Below are 21,944 nucleotides of genomic sequence, written 5' to 3' on the forward strand. Positions count from 1 at the left end.
GATAGAAATATTACAGGGCGGACCTCTGCTACTGCTGCTGCTGCCACCTGCTGCTCAGACGGCTTCATGACATCTGTCTCGGCTACATAAGGAAACATTTGTATAGAAACGAAAGTGAGGAGAGTGTGAGAGCCGCAGCCACACACAGGACATGGCACTGCCCGCTCTGCTGGCCAGGCTGCAATGCAAGGAGTACAAGAACTGGATGAAGGCCGGCATGTGCCTCCAGATGCTGCAGAGCCCCCTGCAGGGCTACATAGACCGGGAGATGCAGAGCTTTCACCGGCAACTGGCCGGCAAGATCAAGGCGCCGCGACATAGGAAGAGATGTCAGTGCCGGGCCATAGGGAAGAAGGTAAGTAGCCAGGACCAGCTGCAGCATTGTGGAGCCTTTATGGTGTAAATCACACCACCGCAGTCACTTCCAGTTCCTCCGTTTTGCTGCGGCAGACCTGTTGTAATCCCCTGGTGAGATCTGTAGAATTGTCATGTTGTGGGTTGTAGTTGCAGAATATGGATTATATTTATAGAACTCTTGTCCACAGTATAATGGTCCCTTCCCCCACAATATATTGTCTCTCCTTTACCCCTTTTAATTGCACCCCCCCCCACACACACACACACACACTGTGTAATGGCCCTTACTTCTCCCACACAGTATATTGGCCTCTCTGCCACCACATAAAGTATAATGGTCCCTCCTCACACACACACATATACAGCCCCACACACAATATATTGTCTCCACGTAACCCCCTCCACATAAAGTATAATGGTCCCTCCTCACACACACACATATACAGCCCCACACACAATATATTGTCTCCACGTAACCCCCTCCACATACAGTATAATGGTCCCTCCTCACACACACACATACAGCCCCACACACAATATATTGTCTCCCCATAACCCCCTCCACATACAGTATAATGGTCCCTCCTCACACACACACATACAGCCCCACACACAATATATTGTCTCCCCATAACCCCCTCCACATACAGTATAATGGTCCCTCCTCACACACACACATACAGCCCCACACACAATATATTGTCTCCCCGTAACCCCCTCCACATACAGTATAATGGTCCCTCCTCACACACACACATACAGCCCCACACACAATATATTGTCTCCACGTAAGCCCCCCATATACAGTATAATGGTCCCTCCTCACACACATACACATACAGCCCCACACACAATATATTGTCTCCCCATAACCCCCTCCACATACAGTATAATGGTCCCTCCTCACACACACACATATACAGCCCCACACACAATATATTGTCTCCCCGTAACCCCCTCCACATACAGTATAATGGTCCCTCCTCACACACACACATACAGCCCCACACACAATATATTGTCTCCCCATAACCCCCTCCACATACAGTATAATGGTCCCTCCTCACACACACACATACAGCCCCCCACACAATATATTGTCTCCACGTAACCCCCCCATATACAGTATAATGGTCCCTCCTCACACACACACACATATACAGCCCCACACACAATATATTGTCTCCACGTAACCCCATCCACATACAGTATAATGGTCCCTCCTCACACACACACATACAGCCCCACACACAATATATTGTCTCCACGTAACCCCCTCCACATACAGTATAATGGTCCCTCCTCACACACACACATACAGCCCCACACACAATATATTGTCTCCACGTAAGCCCCCCATATACAGTATAATGGTCCCTCCTCACACACACACATACAGCCCCACACACAATATATTGTCTCCACGTAACCCCATCCACATACAGTATAATGGTCCCTCCTCACACACATACATACAGCCCCACACACAATATATTGTCTCCACGTTACCCCCTCCACATACAGTATAATGGTCCCTCCTCACACACACACATACAGCCCCCCACACAATATATTGTCTCCACGTAAGCCCCCCATATACAGTATAATGGTCCCTCCTCACACACACACATACAGCCCCACACACAATATATTGTCTCCCCGTAACCCCCTCCACATACAGTATAATGGTCCCTCCTCACACACACACATACAGCCCCACATACAATATATTGTCTCCACGTAACCCCCCCATATACAGTATAATGGTCCCTCCTCACACACACACACATACAGCCCCCCACACAATATATTGTCTCCACGTAAGCCCCCCATATACAGTATAATGGTCCCTCCTCACACACACACATACAGCCCCACACACAATATATTGTCTCCCCGTAACCCCCTCCACATACAGTATAATGGTCCCTCCTCACACACACACATACAGCCCCACACACAATATATTGTCTCCATGTAACCCCCCCCCCCCATACAGTATAATGGCCCCTCTTTCCCCTTACACAGTATAATTTACGTGTTTTGTTTTGTTTTCCTACAACTACCATGATGCCTTGGGACACTCAGAACTGACTCTCACCACACCTCTCTCTCTCTCTCTCACTCCCTCCCTCTCCCTTTCTCACTCACACCCCTTCCTTGTCTCCCTAGCTAGCCCGCCCACTACTAGCCCTTCCTAATTAACTCAACCCCCCCATCTCATCCTATTGACCTGCCTTCTGGACATGGGATGTTACTTCTTCTGGGCAGTCGGCACCTCCTCTTTTTGACGTCTACTGCGCACGTTCCATTTCCAGAAATGAGGAAAGAGAATGTCACTGAAAAATTGGAAAATGTGCCTGGGGCGGTCATTTTTCTGCATACGATCTCTTTAGAGCAATGAGGGTTTTGCTATTGCTCCAAAGAGGTAAGCGGCACTGTTGTCATTGTTTCAAAGAGCTCATTTGCATATTGACAAAAATGAGAATGTCTTGGCAGTGGAGAAACTGATTCACAAGGGGAAAACCCTGTTTGATTCAGGTGACCCTAAACTATCTATCTGCAGGGCTGGGTTGATACGTTGGGTTATGGTGAGAGATGCCCTTGAATGCACGGTGTGCCAGCTACATGTGGCCGAAACTCCACTTGCATGTGGCCGCCAATGAGCGCACTATTAGGCTGAGGCCCCACGTTCCAGAAACACAGCTTCTTTTGTTGCAGATTTTGCTGCATTTTTTTGAGCCGAAGTCAGGAGTGACCACAAAAGGAATGGGAAACAAACAGAAAGCTGTTACACTTCTACCTTCTTCTCAATCCACTTCTGACTTTGGCTCAAAAAACCGCAACGAAAGCTGATAATCCATGGGTCAATTTTTAACATCTGATTTTCGGAAACGTATATTCTTCTTTGTCATTAAAAAAAATAAATCAGTGTTTTGGGTCAAAAAAAGACAGACTGATGGAAAATGCAGAGAAAATCTCTGCAAACTTCATGTGAAGATCGCTGCTGGAAGAACCATGATGGATTTCCACCATGGTTTTTCCTTCAGCACTTTTTGGCTGAGGCCTGTTACTTGGGGCCTTTGCCTCGCTATCATTTTGTATCTGCAGATTTACTACATTTATGTTTTTTTTCCTTACAAGTTTGAGCCGGCGTGTCCTGTATGTGCGCAATGGAAAGAACTGATTCTATCTCACCATAACAACAGAAAAGGAGAAATACACTGGGGAAACAGTGATCCATCATTGTGGCCCACGCATTACTGGGAAGTAGCTAAGGTAATGTGCTCGCCGTCACCAAGAAACAATTGTTGACATACTGATTCTATATAATAGTAATTCCTATACTTTATTCTTACCTTTCAGTTCACACTGTGATACAAGTGTAGAAGGTGTTTCATTCTGGATAAGCGTATAGAAGAATTATCTGAAATCATAAGGGAGAGTAATAATGCGGCAGAGAGATGGCTGAAAACCACATCAAAAATGCACTGTGATACAGTGACAGGGAAAGTGCTTGACTAGCTCTACATTTTCCTTGAATTCCGCCCTTTGGCTAAGACCCCACGTTGCAGACACGCAGCATTTTTGGTGATATGTGTTTCCAATGTGTTTTTTTAAATTGCCTTTCTAAGCTATGGTTGGCTATGTGGGGCCTTAACCCGAGTGAAGAAATACTTTCATGCTCCTGAATAATACATTATATTTACGTAGCGCTAACATATTCCACAGCACGTTACAATTTATAGGGTTCAAGTACAAACGAAAAGATACATTACAATGAAATAGTCAAATCACACAATGGGACTGAGGGCCCTGCTCTCAAGAGCTTACAATCTATGAGGTAGAGGGGGTGACACAAGAGGTAGCAGGTTAATCCCATACACACATTGCAGAAAAAAAAATCTGCAGTGGAAAAGCTGCATTTTCACAGCATGTCAAATATACCTTCAGAAATGGTGTTTTCTGTAAAGGTATTATAGGTGCAGTAAGTCTGCAGAGGAGAACTTGAGATCGCAATGAAAAAAGCTGCAGAAAAAAATGCAATGCGTTTCTGCCACAGTCTGTTCGGCAGCATGGGGCCAAACTAGTTGCTTGTGATCCTTTATAAATCAAGTGCACAAGACCTATATCTACACGTCTAAACAATAAAATACTTATATACATACAGAATTATCAAATAGGTCCGCTATACCAGGACTAAATACTGTCACGTCATCCGCTGACCACTATACCAGGACTAAATACTGTCACATCACCCGCTGCCCGCTACACCAGGACTAAATACTGTCACGTCACCCGCTGCCCGCTACACCAGGACTAAATACTGTCACATCACCCGCTGCCCGCTTTACCAGGACTAAATACTGTCACATCAGCCACTGACCACTTTACCAGGACTAAATACTGTCACGTCAGACGCTGCCCGCTTTACCAGGACTAAATACTGTCACATCAGCCACTGACCACTTTACCAGGACTAAATACTGTCATGTCACCTGAAGACCGCTATACGAGGACTAAATACTGTCACGTCACCCGCTGACTGCTATACCAGGACTAAATACTGTCATGTCACCTGAAGACCGCTATACGAGGACTAAATACTGTCATATCACCCGCTGCCCGCTACACCAGGACTAAATACTGTCACGTCACCCGCTGCCCGCTTTACCAGGACTAAATACTGTCACATCAGCCACTGACCACTTTACCAGGACTACATACTGTCACGTCACCCACTGACCGCTATACCTGGACTAAATACTGTCACATCACCTGAAGACCGCTACACCAGGACTAAATATTGTCATGTCACCCGCTGCCTGCTACACCAGGACTAAATACTGTCGCGTCACCCGCTGGCCACTATACCAGGACTAAATACTGTCACATCAGCCACTTTGACCGCTATACTAGGACTAAATACTGTCACGTCACCTGGTGACCACTATACCAGGACTAAATACTGTCACTTCACCCACTGACCGCTATACCAGGACTAAATACTGTCACATCAGCCACTTTGACCGCTATACTAGGACTAAATACTGTCACGTCACCTGGTGACCTCTATACCAGGACTAAATACTGTCACTTCACCCACTGACCGCTATAACAGGACTAAATACTGTCACATCAGCAACTAGCCACTATACTAGGACTAAATACTGTCACATCACCTGCTGACCGCTATACCAGGACTAAATACTGTCACGTCACCTGCTGATCGCTATACCAGGAATAAATTCTGTCACATCTGCCACTGACCGCTATACCAGGACTAAATACTGTCACGTCACCCACTGACCGCTATACCAGGTCTAAATACTGTCACGTCACCCACTGACCGCTATACCAGGACTAAATACTGACACGTCAACCACTTTTTTGAGCCAAAGCCAAGAATGGCTACAAAAGCATTGTGAAATATATAGGAATTCTGCTCAATCAACTTCTGGCTTTGGCTCAAAAAAAACAGCAACAAAATCTGCAGCAACAAAAAAATCTGCTTTTCTTTAACATGAAACACAGTATTTATGGTGGCTACAGAAATGTGAAAGCAAAGTGAATAAAATGTAATTATTTAATCTTATCCACAGTGGATTTATTTTAGCTGCAGAATTTCCACATATATTTAATAGGGGAAGAAAATGCATCAAAAGCTCAATGAAAAACGCAGTGGAAAAAACTGTTTTTGCTGCTTTTTTCCCCTCAGTATTTTTTAGCTGCGTTTCACTTTGTTGGGTCTAATCCTTTAAAGGAGTTGTCCAGGAATTACAGGGTTCTGCAAGGAGGACGGAGAAGGTGAAAAATGAAATCCACACTCACCTGTCCCTGATCCTCCCACCCCTGGGGGCTTATTCTAGCAGCTGTCCTCGCCACACGTAACCACTGAGGCCAATCATCCACCTCAGCAGCCTAAGAAAAGGAACCGGGAAGTCGCTCGCATACGTCACCTGTGATGTCACTCACATACGTCACCCGTGATTTCCCGTGTCCTTTCCTAAGGGTACTGATTGACCTCAGCAGTCACGTGTGGCGATGACAAATGCCAAAATAAGCCTTCAGGCACGCCGGACTGGACAGCTGTGGGAGACACTGGAGTACCAGGGACAAGCAAGTATGGGTTTTCTTTTTTTCTTATTTTTCACATTCCCCAACCTCCTTGCAGAAATTCTTGGATAACCCTTTTAACATCTCCATATACTGAGCATCGCATAATACAATACAATTCTAGTATGTATAATGGTCGACAAACAGAAGAGAACACAAATAGATAGATAGAATGATAGACAGACATGAGATAGATAGACAGACATATTCTGTACATACTCACACATACACCCATCTATTCACACACAAACATATACAATATATAGATACACATGTCTACAAACATACAGGACTCACACAGTATGACACTGTAAACAAATATACATATACATCTATACATAATACATCTACACATAATAAATATACATATTTTATCCCTAAAATATACTCAAATTTGGCTGAATTGCTGAGATCATTGGAGATGCTCATGTGCAGTTCAGTCTGGCAGTCTGGCTCTTACATCAAGCAGACTTCCTCCTTCACATCACGATGTGCAAGATGAGGCACACTGCATGTGAGGAGGGGGAGGGGCGGCACGGGATGCTGCTACATGCCGGTAAGCTGTAGAAGTAGTTATCAGCCCACTTTGCATGTGCAGATGCTTTTATCTACTCCGGAGTATCAGTCCTCATAGTAGGCAAAGTATAGGGCCCCTAAAGGTGTGGGGGCCCTGGACAATTGCTCAGTTTGCCCACTCCCAGCGCCGGCCCTGTCTGTAGCGTCTAGACCAGGAATAGGGAACCTTAGGCTCTCCAGCTGCTGTGAAACTACAACTCCCATCATGCTCCATTCACTTCCATGGGAGTTCCAAGAACAGCAGAGCAAGTATGCATGCTGGGAGTTGTAGTTTTGCAACAGCTGGAGAACCGTACGTTCCCTACCCCTGGTCTGGACTGATAGATGAACCAGGCCGCTGCATTCAGAATATATTCTAGAAGGGAGAGTTTAGTAAGGGGACGATTGATTAGAAGGGAGTTACAGTAGTCAAAGTGAGAGCGAATCAAGGTGTCAAATGGTGCTGAGAAATCCAGAAGAATAAGAAGAGAATACTCACCATTAGAGTTACCCATCAGCAGATCATTGGAGACTTGTGTGAGCGCTGTTTCAGTAGAGTGCAGAAACCCCTTACAAAATTATCCTGAAATAGGAATGGATAAAATTGTTAACAAAATCTGGAACGATTCTGCTACAGAAAGGGCATGTGAAAATCTATGGCATGACTTGAATGGGTGTTTTTGAGATTGTATTCTCATGCATGATGTAAAATGAAAATCCAAAGAAATCCTATTATGTGTGAACGTATTGTAATTGCTGCAATATGCGTCTGCCTGCTTAAAAATCCTACTTTAGTGATTTGTGAATCAGTCCACTTTATTGTTGTTTGCATTCTAGGTGTATATGCCACATGGACAAGCCAAGTTGAAAGGATCCAAGAATTGTGATCCAGCAGCTCTTCTCAACCTGATTAATAATTGTGATCATTTCAAAGTATCAAACACGAGGGTTAAAGAGGTAACACTTACAGGAACTTGTCCGGGGGGTAGGCTCTGGTGGTTTCTAAAAAATGCAAAACAAGATAAAAATTGAGACTCCTTTTAAAGGTGCTCTATCATTGGGAAAAGTCATTTTTAACTAAGCACATACTTGCATAGCCTTTAGAAAGGTTATTCCACACATACCTTTTGTATGTTAATCACCTTAGTAGTTTTTGAATGAGCCTGTTTTCATTCATATGCTAATTAGGCTGCAGTGTGCACCCGGAAGTCTCAGCGAGCACTGTCTGCTATGTGTGTGAGAGCAAAGAGGCTGCTGCTGATGATGACGACTCATCTCCCTGCTCTCACACACACACATAGCAGAATATAACAGAGGGGGCTCGCTGAGATTTCTGATGCTCGCTGGAGCCTAATTAGCATGTATGAAAATCTGAAATTTGCCAAAAAAATTGGAAATATTCAAAAATTAAAAAAAATTAAACTATGCACATGCATAGGCTAACAACCATTCTATGTCAGAACTTTGTCAGATATCTGTATGTATAAAAGCACAATGAGAATTGGTTCTATCCTAGCAAAAAATGTGTGCGTAAATGGCTGACTCTCATCATTTTCATTATCCTTAAGGGTCCTATTACATAAGAAGATTTATTTTTAGCAAGTGCAGATTAGTGCAATACAAAAGGATCAGCACTACTTGTTCCTACCATGGCCTCATACACAGGTTAGGACAGAGGACATGCATGAGGAAGGATCGTTGAAGCAATAATTTACCTGGCATCTACTTTCATTGCTTGCTTGCAGCGCAGCCCTTATTACACAGGGTGATGTGCTTCCACTTCTGTTCAAACACTTAAGAAATGGGCAAACACTCATTCACTGGGTGATGGGTAGCCCTATTACACAGGCTGATTATAGGGAACAAGGGTTCGTATGAGTCTTTATTCCCAATAATTGCACCACAATATCCTATCATCTAATAGGGCAGTAAGATTATTTGATTGGACAGAAATCTATGATGGTAAACCTAGGCTATTTACAACTGGCTTTCCATGTTCAGGTTTTTTTTTTTGTTTTTTTTTTCTTTTTGTTTTTGAAACCAAAACTAGAAATGGATTGGAAAAAAAAAGAGAAAACCTATTCCCTGCTATTCACACTTTATTTCCCTTTGTGAACAGCTCCTCCTCTCTTCCTCTCTTAAATTCTTTCCACCAGTGGTGAACCTAGCTCCTCTGCTGCCTGAAGACGACGATCAAAAGAAGCCCCCCCCACCAACACCCCACACACTGAAGACTGAGGGAAGGGGGTCTGCGAGATATGATCTTTCTTTGGATCGTTCGCATCAGGCAGCGGGGGGTACTAGCGGTAACATTAAAGTGAATACAGTGCAATAATATTTTGTTACTTACAGGAGATGTCTTCCCACATTACCAGGCTCCCTCACTTCCACACATCTTCCCTATGGACCACCATGACCACTTCTTCCAGCTGTGACTTGACTCTGTAAAGTAATTTCTGACACAGACATTATTGACTCCTCACTTCTCCACGTACCCAACACCCATATATATATATATATATATATATATATATATATATATATATATCTATCGGGGGGGGGAAGCGGGGGACGGCCATGAGCAGGCCCGGGGAAGTAGGGAAAGTAGGGATACTCCAGCAGGTAGCTGCCTAGTAAATAAAAAACAAAAGTATTGAGAGAGTTCTGGGATGGCGTCCATCGTTTAACGTCCCAAATTTTTCAGACTGATCTGCCGAATTCCCCGGCCTGCTTCCTCCTTCATCTGTCTGGGGTCTCCCGCAAGGCCTACCGGAAGTCTGCAGTTCGACACTTGATTAACGCAGCTAGGGCCTGTGTCCCGGCCTTGTGGAAATCCCCTAATCCCCCGTCTCTTTGCCACTGGGTTCGCAAGGTGGAGGACCTCCAAGCTATGGAGGATCTCACGGCGTCCTTACGAGATGCCTATGATGTCTTCCTTGGGGCCTGGACCCCTTGGATCCTCTTTCAGGGCTCCGACCAATACAGGTCCATTGTGGGCTGTGGCTGAGGTCTTGGAGTGGGTTTGTCCCGGGACTCCCCCCCTTCCCCCCCTTTTTTTTTTTTCTCCTTTTTCCCTATTCCTTTTTCCTCCCTGTTGGCTTCCCCCCGTTTCTCTTTCCCCTCCCCCCCCCCTCCCTAGTTTACCTCTTGTCCCCCCCCCCCCCCCCCCGATGGTTTTCTCCTGTTTTATTCCGTTCCCCCTTCGTCCTTTTTCATTTTATGTAGTGACGCAGTGTCGGCCGCTCCTCCCCCGTATAGTTGGTTGTGGTGAGGTCCGGCCTTTGAATTTGTCGGGCGACCCTCGTTTCGGTTGGGTCCCCCGTGTTTTGTTATGTGATTGTTTTTGATTCATATATCTTTTATTTTCTCTCCTCTGTGACCTTGTTTTCATAAATAAAGAATTTATAAAAAAAAAACAAAAAACAAAAGTATTTACTTACCTACCTTGTGATCCCTTGCCACTGCTGCTCCGGCGCCGCCTCCTCTTCACCCGGCAAAAGTTGTTTGCGTCTGAGCGCAGGCAGTGTGTTGACACCGCCTGCGCTCAGACGCAGAGGTCCAACTAGTGCAGGATACGACCACTCGGTTTGTTTTCAGAGCGGCCCCCTCACCTCAGCTCATTAGAGGTGCACAGTCTGGAGGTAGTAGAAACTTAGTAGCAGAACGCTAACACCAAGTAAACAAATGCAGAAGATGCCAGAAGCTCCCACAGACACCCAGAAATAACTCAAAACACTGCTAAAAGTATATTTGGGTAAAAAGTGTACTTTTAACTCATTAATAGCACTAACAGACTTTAAAAAAAAATTGCCCAGTAAACCCCTTTACAGCTCTATTCGATTTTATAAGCAAGTATCAGTAACGAACACTTGTAGGAATGCTTGTTCCTGATAAACAGCATGTCTAATAGAGCCTCCGATCGCCAGATGAACAAGTGTTTGCTCAATCATCAAGTGATCTCTTGCTTTCAGCCAGGCAAAAAATCATTGCTTGCTGGCAGCACATTGTCCTGTGAAATAAGTGCTGTACTGCCAGCAAACAATGAAAGCAAATGCCAGGGGAGTGCTTGCTTTAGCAATCCTTCCTCCTGCCGATTCTCTTCATCTACCTGTGTAATAGGTTGATGCAAATCGGTATAATTATTTATGTATTAGCCAAGAACATTATAAGATTCTCTGCCCTCAGTCCACTTCATCTGGCCCCAGTTTCTCCCCCCCCCATCTCTGCCCCCCAGTCTCATGTCCTCCCCTCTCCGTCCCCCAGTTTCTCCCCCCCCATCTCTGCCCCCATTATCTTGTCCCCCCCATCTCTGCCCCCAGTTTCTTGTCCCCCCCATCTCTGCTCTCAGTTTCTTCTCCCTCCATCTCCCTGCCCCCAGCTTCATGTCTCCCCTTCTCTGCCCCCAGTTCACTTCATCTGCCCCCAGTTTCTTTCACCCCTATCTCTGCCCCCAGTTTCTTCCCCCCCATCTCTGCCCCCCAGTCTCATGTCCCCTCATCTCTGCCCCAGCTTCATGTCCCCCCCCCCCCCCCACATCGGCCTCCTGTGTAGTACGACTAACCTTTGTCTTTGTCCTCCGCTGCTGTCTGTGCTGGATGAGTGCACACACTTCTCGTTCTGCTGCCTGTGGCGTATATGTAGCAGAGCAGGCCTGGCATCATAGCAACCATAGAGAGTGGACTGGGGGCAGAGAAGGGGGTACAAAATACTGGGGGCACAGATAGGGGGACAAGAAATATAAGCGGCTCGGCGCCACCGCCAAACCGCAGATGAAGTCGCGGGTAACTGCTAATATATATATATATATATATATATATATATATATATATATATATATATATACACTCACCGGCCACTTTATTAGGTACACCATGCTAGTAACGGGTTGGACCCCCTTTTGCCTTCAGAACTGCCTCAATTCTTCGTGGCATAGATTCAACAAGGTGCTGGAAGCATTCCTCAGAGATTTTGGTCCATATTGACATGATGGCATCACACAGTTGCCGCAGATTTGTCGGCTGCACATCCATGATGCGAATCTCCCGTTCCACCACATCCCAAAGATGCTCTATTGGATTGAGATCTGGTGACTGTGGAGGCCATTGGAGTACAGTGAACTCATTGTCATGTTCAAGAAACCAGTCTGAGATGATTTCAGCTTTATGACATGGCGCATTATCCTGCTGAAAGTAGCCATCAGATGTTGGGTACATTGTGGTCATAAAGGGATGGACATGGTCAGCAACAATACTCAGGTAGGCTTTGGCGTTGCAACAATGCTCAATTGGTACCAAGGGGCCCAAAGAGTGCCAAGAAAATATTCCCCACACCATGACACCACCACCACCAGCCTGAACCGTTGATACAAGGCAGGATGGATCCATGCTTTCATGTTGTTGACGCCAAATTCTGACCCTACCATCCGAATGTCGCAGCAGAAATCGAGACTCATCAGACCAGGCAACGTTTTTCCAATCTTCAATTGTCCAATTTCGATGAGCTTGTGCAAATTGTAGCCTCAGTTTCCTGTTCTTAGCTGAAAGGAGTGGCACCCGGTGTGGTCTTCTGCTGCTGTAGCCCATCTGCCTCAAAGTTCGACGTACTGTGCGTTCAGAGATGCTCTTCTGGCTACCTTGGTTGTAACGGGTGGCTATTTGAGTCACTGTTGCCTTTCTATCAGCTCAAACCAGTCTGGCCATTCTCCTCTGACCTCTGGCATCAACAACGCATTTCCGCCCACAGAACTGCCGCTCACTGGATGTTTTTTCTTTTTCGGACCATTCTCTGTAAACCCTAGAGATGGTTGTGCGTGAAAATCCCAGTAGATCAGCAGTTTCTGAAATACTCAGACCAGCCCTTCTGGCACCAACAACCATGCCACGTTCAAAGGCACTCAAATCACCTTTCTTCCCCATACTGATGCTCGGTTTGAACTGCAGGAGATTGTCTTGACCATGTCTACATGCCTAAATGCACTGAGTTGCCGCCATGTGATTGGCTGATTAGAAATTAAGTGTTAACGAGCAGTTGGACAGGTGTACCTAATAAAGTGGCCGGTGAGTGTATATATATATATATATATATATATATATATATATATATATATATATATATATATATACACATATGCCAGGGACAATCGCATTCATTAAGTGTCTGCAATAGGAAAAATGTTAATACAAAAGATTGTGGTTAAAAGATTTGCTTGTAGAGGAGAATATTGCCATTGTACTTAACAATGCACTATATTAGGTGCCCATAGAGGCATACAGTGCTTACAGCTCCGTACTATTGAGCTGCAGAGACTGTACGGGCATTACTCTTACTCAGTAGTATACAGTGGGTTTACAATTTATTTCACATTAGAGTTGCTTTTAACAATATGAGCAGCATTTATTTTGACAACATTAATATGAACAGAATTCATTTTGCATTCATTATTTCTGGTTGCAGATAATAAAGTGTCGAAATGAGTTGATGCACTCTTGTAATATGAAGGTCTCATCTTCTTGGCTGTCGTCCTTTGGGCAAAAGATGTATGATCTAATTGCTGAATTCACACATGTGCCTGACCTTGTAAAAGAAGGGGACAAGATGCAGGAGGTAATAGTCTGCTATATGATTTGTACTCACTGCCTTTTTTCTTAAAGGAGCAGTCCCTTGAAAAAGGTATATGCGGAGTATACAGCTTTATAGGTATTAATCTAGGTTGGGACTGAGCTTTCTCTGCTATAGTGGTTGTGGCAGCATGGTAATATAATTTCAGCAAAGTTTGCCTTTGCAGGTCCCATCCATTTGGCTCCTCTAGAAGCCTGATTATTATTTTTGAGAATACGTGTTTGACCCTTACATGTGCCAGGGATTTTTGATTCTGGACCAGAAGGTTCCAGGCTGGTTATGACCCCAGTTTACGGGATCAAAACCAGCCCCCTGATTATTCTGCCTACTTCCTCCTCTCCAGTTTTCTGTTCTATGGGGTCTGGCTTTACTTTAATCTACCAGCCCCCATAGCACAGGTAACTACCTGTGAAAACTGGAGAAGAGGAAGTAGGCGGAGTGACCTGGGGTTGGAACCAATATGGGAACCCTGGATATGGCATCACTAAAACCCTGGAGAGTACAAGTAAAATAAATCTCCCCTTTATTAGTAATTTATTACATTGATTTTAGTGTATGTTTTTGTCATGACATATTTTTTGTGAAAGACTATATCACCAAACCATACTGTACCTGCCATATCAACTGGATACTAACAAATTAAAATTGAGTGTCTTAAGAGGTGTAATAGGGCTCAGAAAGACAAAAATCTGTGTCCAAAGTCTATAAAGTCTCTGAAGATGAGGATGAAAGAGAATTGCTTTACACAAGAGCTTTAATCACATATTGGGAAGATGGTACCAGCAGGTCCTTTTGTCATTTCAGGTCCTCTTGTCAAATTGGAATGTTGGAGATTTAGGCGTATATGAGGTTGATGGTCCCGTAAAACTTCAAAATCAAAATATACATACACTGAAGGGGTATTCAGAGATTTTGGAAAAAACTTTATCGCCATATGAAGCTGAGAGACTACTGATAGAGCAGATGATTCAAGAACTGTATCTAAAGATAGAAGAACAAGGGTCAGTGACTAAAGAGGTGAGTGAGGAACAGCAATGACAATGACTGCCTTGAAGGGATTGCCTCACCATAAAAAGAAATTAAATGTTAAGTCAATGTTTAAGTTTAGGAATTTTTTACATTTTTATTTATGTAATTTTTTTGCATTTCACAAATATTAAAATTCTAGAGTCATTTTAATATTTCCACCCAACCCTTGCGTGCTCCTATGCTGGAGTATTATACTATGCTCCTACATAGCTAGTTGGTAAACCTTTGACCTCATGATCATCGAGGTGCCAAAGCAGGAGAAGCTTTCATGCAACCAGTTCTGATGGCAGAGGAGAATAGGACTATGCTTTTTATGGGTCTCACTGCTATTTGTGTGGTTTGCTCCTATCATAGTTATGTGTAATGTGCTTTTAGTTGAGCTGTATATGTATTCTATCATCTATCAATGTTTCCTGAAATGTGAAAAAAAAACTGTCATTTACATTAATAAAGACTCAAATATGCTGGCGGAAACATGGGCACACAGGGCCAGAGTTGGGGGAATGAGGGCACATTATAGTCTGTTTGACAGTCTGGTGACAGACTCCCTTTAAATAGAGTCTGTCATTGGAAAAAGAAATATCAAACCAGCTACAGTGCGTTGTCGGAGGCATTATGCTGAGCACCGTCATACCTTTATATAGTCAAGTAGAACCTCCAAGGTTTCCAGCCAAAAATCATCCAGCACATTTAGGGTCTATTTACACTGAGGAATTTGGCGCTGATTCTGGCACGGAATCCCTCATCATTAGGTCTCTCACTTTAGGCCTCTCACTTTTCCCAGGAAAAAACTTGTTTTTCCAGAATAATGCAGTGTATGGCAAGGGGACAGTGCCTGTGTGGGGAGCGGGGGTCATCTTGCCAACCAGAAGGGGTCTCAGATTGCAGTGTTTCCACATCAGCCGTGAGGTCTCTCACTTTCCCAGGAGGATTCCTAACTTGTCATCTTGGACATCTTGGTGTACAGAAAGACACAGATTACAGTATTTCTACATCAGTGTAGGGCGGTTTTCCAACACATGGAATTGAGAAATAATCCCACAATGTGCTACAACAGAAAAATTGATGTTTAATGAAAGATGAGAAAGCAAATACATGTTTGTGCTTCAAGGAAAAAAAAAACATTATGTGTTATGCATTGTGTTACGTGTCAGTGGTAGGATTGAGCGATCGGGATCGGAAAAGATTGGATTCCGATCGGCGATCGAGTAAATTTCGCGATCGGAATTCTGACCCGATCTTTTCCAGCGGGATCGAGATCGGAGATTATCTCAAGATCGGCTCAACCCCAAAAGTGACTTTTCCAATAGAAAAGCATTGACTAGGGTTGAGGATCGGGATCGGAAAAGATCGGATTCCGATCGGCGATCGAGCAAATTTCACGATCGTCGGAAATCGGATTTTAAAATCGATCTTGAAATCTCAAGATCGGCTCAACCCTAGTCAGTGGTAAAGGAGTACAATATACATCAGTATACAGTATGTGTTAAGGAGTAGTTACATGTATACCGTCTTACAGTTATAAATGGCCTTTTAAAGACAACCATAATTCTTATGTGGCGTCTCGGAGAAAATGAGTTTGACACTGATGATATAGTATTACAGTGTTTAGCACAATGTCTCCTACAATGCTGGGTTTGATATCAAGTTTCCTGGTGATAGATTCTCCTTAAAGCTTACGGCATGAAGAGAAGTGACTGTATCAGTATGTTTGTTTTCTCTAGGACGGAGACAAGGTCAGCCAATTGAAGCTCTTCCTATCCCAAAATGAAGATCTTAAATATGATTTCCAAGAAGACCTAGTGCAGTTTGACATCTTACTGAAGAATCATGATGTACTGCAGTCAGAAGGTTAGTTTTTGCTAACAAATATAGAATTGCAGGTAAAAAAAAAGATACTGCTTACAGGGAATGTCTGCCATTGAATAAAGTTTTTTTCCTCTAAATAGGTTTAGCCCTCTGTGCTGATAAATTTTTAATATATTTTCAATTTGAGGTTTCCAAAAATTTACCCGCTTGTAAAAATCCTGATAAAATACTATATGAGGCTATACTTGGTAGTTTAATTCCTTACAGCGTCTACTACTTCCTCTCCAGTCTTCTGTGCTTGCTTTGCTTGCTTGGCTGCCGTAATGATGTGCTTTTATGTTTGAGAGTCATAGTCCATGTTTGAGGGCCACAGTCTATACAATAAAGGCTTGACCTCTACACAGTAATCTTTATATTGCTACAATAAAGCAGTAAACTGAAACTTACTAAAATTTGACATACGCTTAATATTTTTTTTCTTTCTTTTCATTAGGCTGGATTCACAAAAAACATCTTGCTGCATTTGTCGTGGTGCTGTCGTTGGCAATTTTAACCACGTTTGTTTTTACATAAAAACTTAGACTAGATGTTACTTTATAGTCTGTAGCATGTACAGACTTTTGGGGACAAATTAGGAATCTGCCTGAGAATCCCTGACTTTGTTGCCCACAGCAGCCGGTGGCAGCACAGCGTTTATTTTTGGGCAGCGAACACAGAATGAAAGCTGTGCCCTGCAGGGTTGCTGTGGGTTACAAAGACAATTTTTTAAAATATTTTTTAGACAATTTCTTCAATGTGACTCAATGAATGAGTTTTGGCTCCCAATTGTTTTGTTTTTATACTGTTGACAGCATTCTCCGGCTATGGTGCTTTTCACTGCAGGCTTCTCCATAGGACTTGAAAACCCAATTTTTTTTATTATTTATCACTGTGAATAAAGCTTAAAACTCATGGTGCTTTATAACAAGTGCTTTAAAAGTTAAAATATAGCGTGTGTGAAGGAGGCCTCAAGCTGGCTGTACACATTTTAGGGAGCCTTCACACGGAGTAACGCCGGGCTCAATGTGTGCTTATTTTTACTGCCGTAGAATTGCGAGGGTAGCGTTTACGTGGCATTTTTTTTACTATGAGCATATACGCGGCGTTTTCTATGGCAGGAAAAATAAGCACACATTGAGCCCGGTGATACTCCGTGTGAAGGCTCTTTTAGACTGCGGAAGTGGCAGGTTTTAGATTGTCAGCTGTTGGTTGGTTGTGCATAAACCTGTAATATTTCATCCCATACAGCCAACCATCAACTAAAGTTGGTCAGAACAAAAATCTGTTGTGTTGGATTTTTACCTCTGTGATCTGATGTGGATAGACTGACAGTCCTGTGGGAGATTTTTGTATTGTGGGCATGTCTTTGTACGACTAGCACAACCACAAAGGGTCCGCCATTTGCTGCTCTCAGCACTTTATTAGTATCGAAAGACTTTCATCTGTTAATTTTCCAAGTGTCTGTGATAGTCGAACACTTGTTGAAAGATTTATGGTTGTTCATGTGTCCAACCAACAACAGTTCTCTTCAGACGAGTGATGGTAATCTGAAATCTAATGTGTATGGCCAGCTTAAGGTAGTTCCCTACAACAGAAGAATGGTTTATACAATCTTAAAGGGCATGTATGATCAAATACACCTTTTACATGTTAGATCATTTTTATCCTTTTTGGTGGTTTATTTAACTTAATATAATGATCTGCAATATTTTATTAATTATAACCTATTAATATGCTGACATTTCCTATTCTGTTCCCTTTTCAGCAGTCATCTCATTATTATCCACCATTCTTAAAGCATCATGGTCATAGCTTATATACTTACTTGTCCTGCACAATGACCTTTGCAAAGGTCACAGAGCATGCCAACAAAACTCCTCCATAAAAGTCAGTCATCTCGAGACTATTGGCGGAATTTACTAACCTATACACACCAGTTTTCTGGTATAAATCAATATAAATGTGCCACATTATGGTGCATACCCTCTCTTGTACCAAAGATGTTACACATAGTTCCTTCTGTGTCTTGCTTCCCAGAGCAAGACAGAGGTCAGAATAGATTAAAGAGGACCTTTCACCTCCTGGGGCACATGTGGTTTAATACACCGCTGAGCTTGCATTGCTTACCATCCAGCCATGACGATGAGCGGTGAGGACAGCTTTCACCGTACAGCACTATAGACGCTGCTGTGAAGAAGGGCGTTCCTAACTGACTGTCAGAAACTCCCTTCTGACAGTGAAGAGCTATGGTACCAGCACTGATAGCTCTTCATCAAGGGCACAGAACGTGAAAGCTGATAGCATGCTGAATTCAGGGCACTGTCTGATTTCTAGCGGTATATAAAACCGCATGCGCCCCAGGAGGTGAAAAGTCCTCTTTAAGTTTTTATTCTTCAAATGCACCTAAATTATGAAGACCAGAGCTTCTAAACATTTTGAACCAGACAAGTACTTGATTAACACTGGTTTACAAAATGGCCGATATCACTGCTGTAAAGTACATCACTAAATGCTGTAAACAGTTCAAGCAAGATGGCAACCCCAATAATTATGCAGTGAAAGTATCATGAAAATGTACAATTAGGAAGTAAAAAACACATTTACAGAAAAAATACCAATATCTGGTTTTAATTAGTAGACAAATATTGATGATGATACATTCCCTTTAAGAAAGTCTGATCAGTAGTGATGTGTGCAATTCTCATGTGTTTGTGTGAGAGTTATGACTGACATGTTAAGATAAAGACATTATTTATGATCTTGACATTAGGCTTACAAGGAGCTGTCTACTCTAGTAAACATTATATACTGTACTTTACGTATGCGGGAATCTGCAGGATGGATTTTCTACCACGTATTTTCCTCATAAATGTTTTGTTTCCGTTGTATTTTGGTGCTAAAGGGTGAAGGCTCACGGTTTCTTACATAGTTGTTGATTCTCACAGTTAATACCAATGTTGCACTTTACATTGCCCAGTGGACAGGATGGATAACCGTTGTGAGTTATACTGATGCTGCTACTGTGCTACATTTATAGAGGGATATTCACACACAACAGATTCCTTCTCACTAATCTTGTTGTCTTTCGCTGTTATCCCTGCCGTTATAGGGGTTGTCCGAGAGTGTAAGAAATTAAAGCAGTTGTAGAAAATATTATAAAATCAAAACGATGAACAATACCCTCCAGTGAAGTTCTCTGTGCCAGTTCAATGCCAGGGCTCTGGTCATTGATGTTTTCCAGGAGCAGTCTTGTGACGTACATTCACCGGCCTTAGTGGTCACTTGCCATATGTGCTAATATCACTGAGAGCAATGATTGCCTGCAGCAGTCACATAAGATAATTCAGTATGTACATGTATGTATGACAATGATTGAAAGATTAATGGGGATCACCACAGTATTGGCGCCAGAGCACACAAATATATCAGATGAATAATGATTTTTTTTTTTTTTTTTCATTTCTACATTATTTTCTTATTGTCAGCTTTCTGGCTACGTTAACATTTTTATACAACTATGATATGGCCACATTTTAACATTTGTATTAGTGTGTATTCAGACATTGCAATTGGGTGCTGTTAAAACTGCAGTGGAAAAAATTTCACCGTAATTGTAGTTGACCGTAATGGAGTCTGTTGGGTGTCCGTCGGGTTTCTGCCGATGCAGGACTTTTCTCTCTGCTGATTGTAGAAGGAATTTATGGCAGAGTCTCCTACAGAGTCTCTAATGCAGATACACAGTCCAGTCACATAAATGTGACCACCTGTCAAAACCCAGAATAACCACCTTTCATGGAGCGGACCGCTGCGAGACATGCAGGAGAAGAGGGGATGTTGTGATGATGTTCACTGGGATGTTGAGCCATGCCAACTCCAGTGCTGTGGCCGTTACACTTTTGAGCATCCATGGCGCGAACAACCCGATCGAGGTGGTCCTACAGATTCTCAATTAGGTTCAAGTCCAGGGAATTTGCTGGCCAAGGGAGTACGGTAAACTCATCCTGGTGTTCCTTGAACCACGCATGTACACTGTGAGCTTTATGACACGTCACATTGTCCTGCTGGTAGATGCCATCATCCTGAGGAAAAACAATTCGCATGTAGGGGTGAACATGGTCCGCAAGGATAGATGCATACTTGTGTTGATCCATCATGCCTTCCACAATGATGAGTGTACCCAGATGGCTAATAACACGTGCCTTCTGCAATTTGTTACTGTTGACGTCAAAAGTAGGCGGCGGTCACATTAATATGACTGGACTGTGTATGAACCAAGCCTTACTTTGGCCAGAGTTGGTACTTTGGCCTACTGAATCTACAGTCCTGGTTTTCACAGGTGAAACACGGATAGGGCGCCAAATGTGCAACCCAAGCATGTTGTACAAAACATCGATACAGGGATTAGGATGATGGGTGGAGCCTACATGTCAGTTCCATAGATAACAGATTTATTATAACACACTTACCGACATAGATTTTCATTTTCACTTGGGGATGTCTGCAGCTTCTTCATAAGTCTCCCAGTCCCTGCCCCCAGTCGGACTGTCTATTAAGACTGACGTATAATACGCCAGTGATAATAGATTTACCCCAAATATATCCCATGTTCACTACGGCCCTTGCACTAAAAGTCTGGTATTGGTTTCACCTATTTTGTGGCACAAATCAGTTTAGACCAGGTCATCGTTGATTTGCACTAAAAACAAGTGCAACACTTTTAAAAAGTGTTAGTCCCCATTCACACAACCATAATCAATGGTCATGTGGCATCAGTTTTTCAATATACATGACACGGGAAGCATCACATTCAATATCAGTGCATGGGGGCTATTCACATGACTGTTACTTTGACGGTCCATTGTCATAGACCGTCATGTCGAATTTTTGTCCATTTTCACAGATCCCTCCATAGACTCTAATATACGGTGTATCCGTGCAAAACATCTGTTTTTCATAGCTTTCTTGCAGCTGTTTTCACGCTTCCCCCATACTCAGTCATCTGAATATTACTTTAGGTTGGGGTTTTCTGATGCCAAGGTAATAAGAGAAGGGTATTTAATTTTTAGCAATATGTGCCAAGTCTATCCCCCCTGTTCGCCACTGTCATGAATTAGGAACATCTTGTGACACAACCTGCTAGTTAGCCAGCCATCTAACCCACCGCATTTGGTTAAATTTGGACCAGGTTAGATTCAGTAGAATGGCAAATCTTGTGCCTGCAAAGGTTGTTAAAATGTGGTCATATTAAGTAGAAAGAAACAGTTTACTCCTGCGTATACATTTCCATTTTTACTACCTCGAGACACTTACAGACTTTTCATGTCACACAGTTACTGCTCCTACATTTTACTGAATGCATAAAATGTACCAAAACAAAATTTGGTTTTTCTGTGTTTTATTAAATATTTTGTCATACAAAC

At 43.1% G+C, this 21,944-nt stretch overlaps 1 protein-coding gene across 1 annotated transcript; it reads left to right on the forward strand.

The window, feature by feature from the left end:
- Positions 1-136: 136 nt before the first annotated feature.
- C2HXorf38 (chromosome 2 CXorf38 homolog) lies at positions 137-19,094 on the forward strand. Its single transcript, XM_075263083.1, has 9 exons — positions 137-355; positions 3,502-3,636; positions 7,867-7,986; positions 13,483-13,632; positions 14,452-14,664; positions 16,401-16,527; positions 16,979-17,042; positions 17,903-18,101; positions 19,047-19,094. The coding sequence occupies exons 1-9, from the start codon at positions 152-154 to the stop codon at positions 19,092-19,094; spliced, it is 1,260 nt and encodes a 419-aa protein (XP_075119184.1). The 5' UTR covers positions 137-151.
- Positions 19,095-21,944: the final 2,850 nt, after the last annotated feature.

Source organism: Leptodactylus fuscus, chromosome 2 (assembly GCF_031893055.1).
Source record: "Leptodactylus fuscus isolate aLepFus1 chromosome 2, aLepFus1.hap2, whole genome shotgun sequence".
Taxonomy (NCBI): domain Eukaryota; kingdom Metazoa; phylum Chordata; class Amphibia; order Anura; family Leptodactylidae; genus Leptodactylus; species Leptodactylus fuscus.

Excerpts from the sequence above, each read along its gene's own strand:
- C2HXorf38 (XM_075263083.1), top strand. The coding sequence starts at position 152 with ATGGCACTGCCCGCTCTGCTGGCCAGGCTGCAATGCAAGGAGTACAAG. Across the intron at positions 356-3,501 it reads GCCGGGCCATAGGGAAGAAG|TTTGAGCCGGCGTGTCCTGT; the intron begins GTAAGTAGCCAG and ends TTTCCTTACAAG. Across the intron at positions 18,102-19,046 it reads ATGTGTATGGCCAGCTTAAG|TTCAAGCAAGATGGCAACCC; the intron begins GTAGTTCCCTAC and ends TGCTGTAAACAG.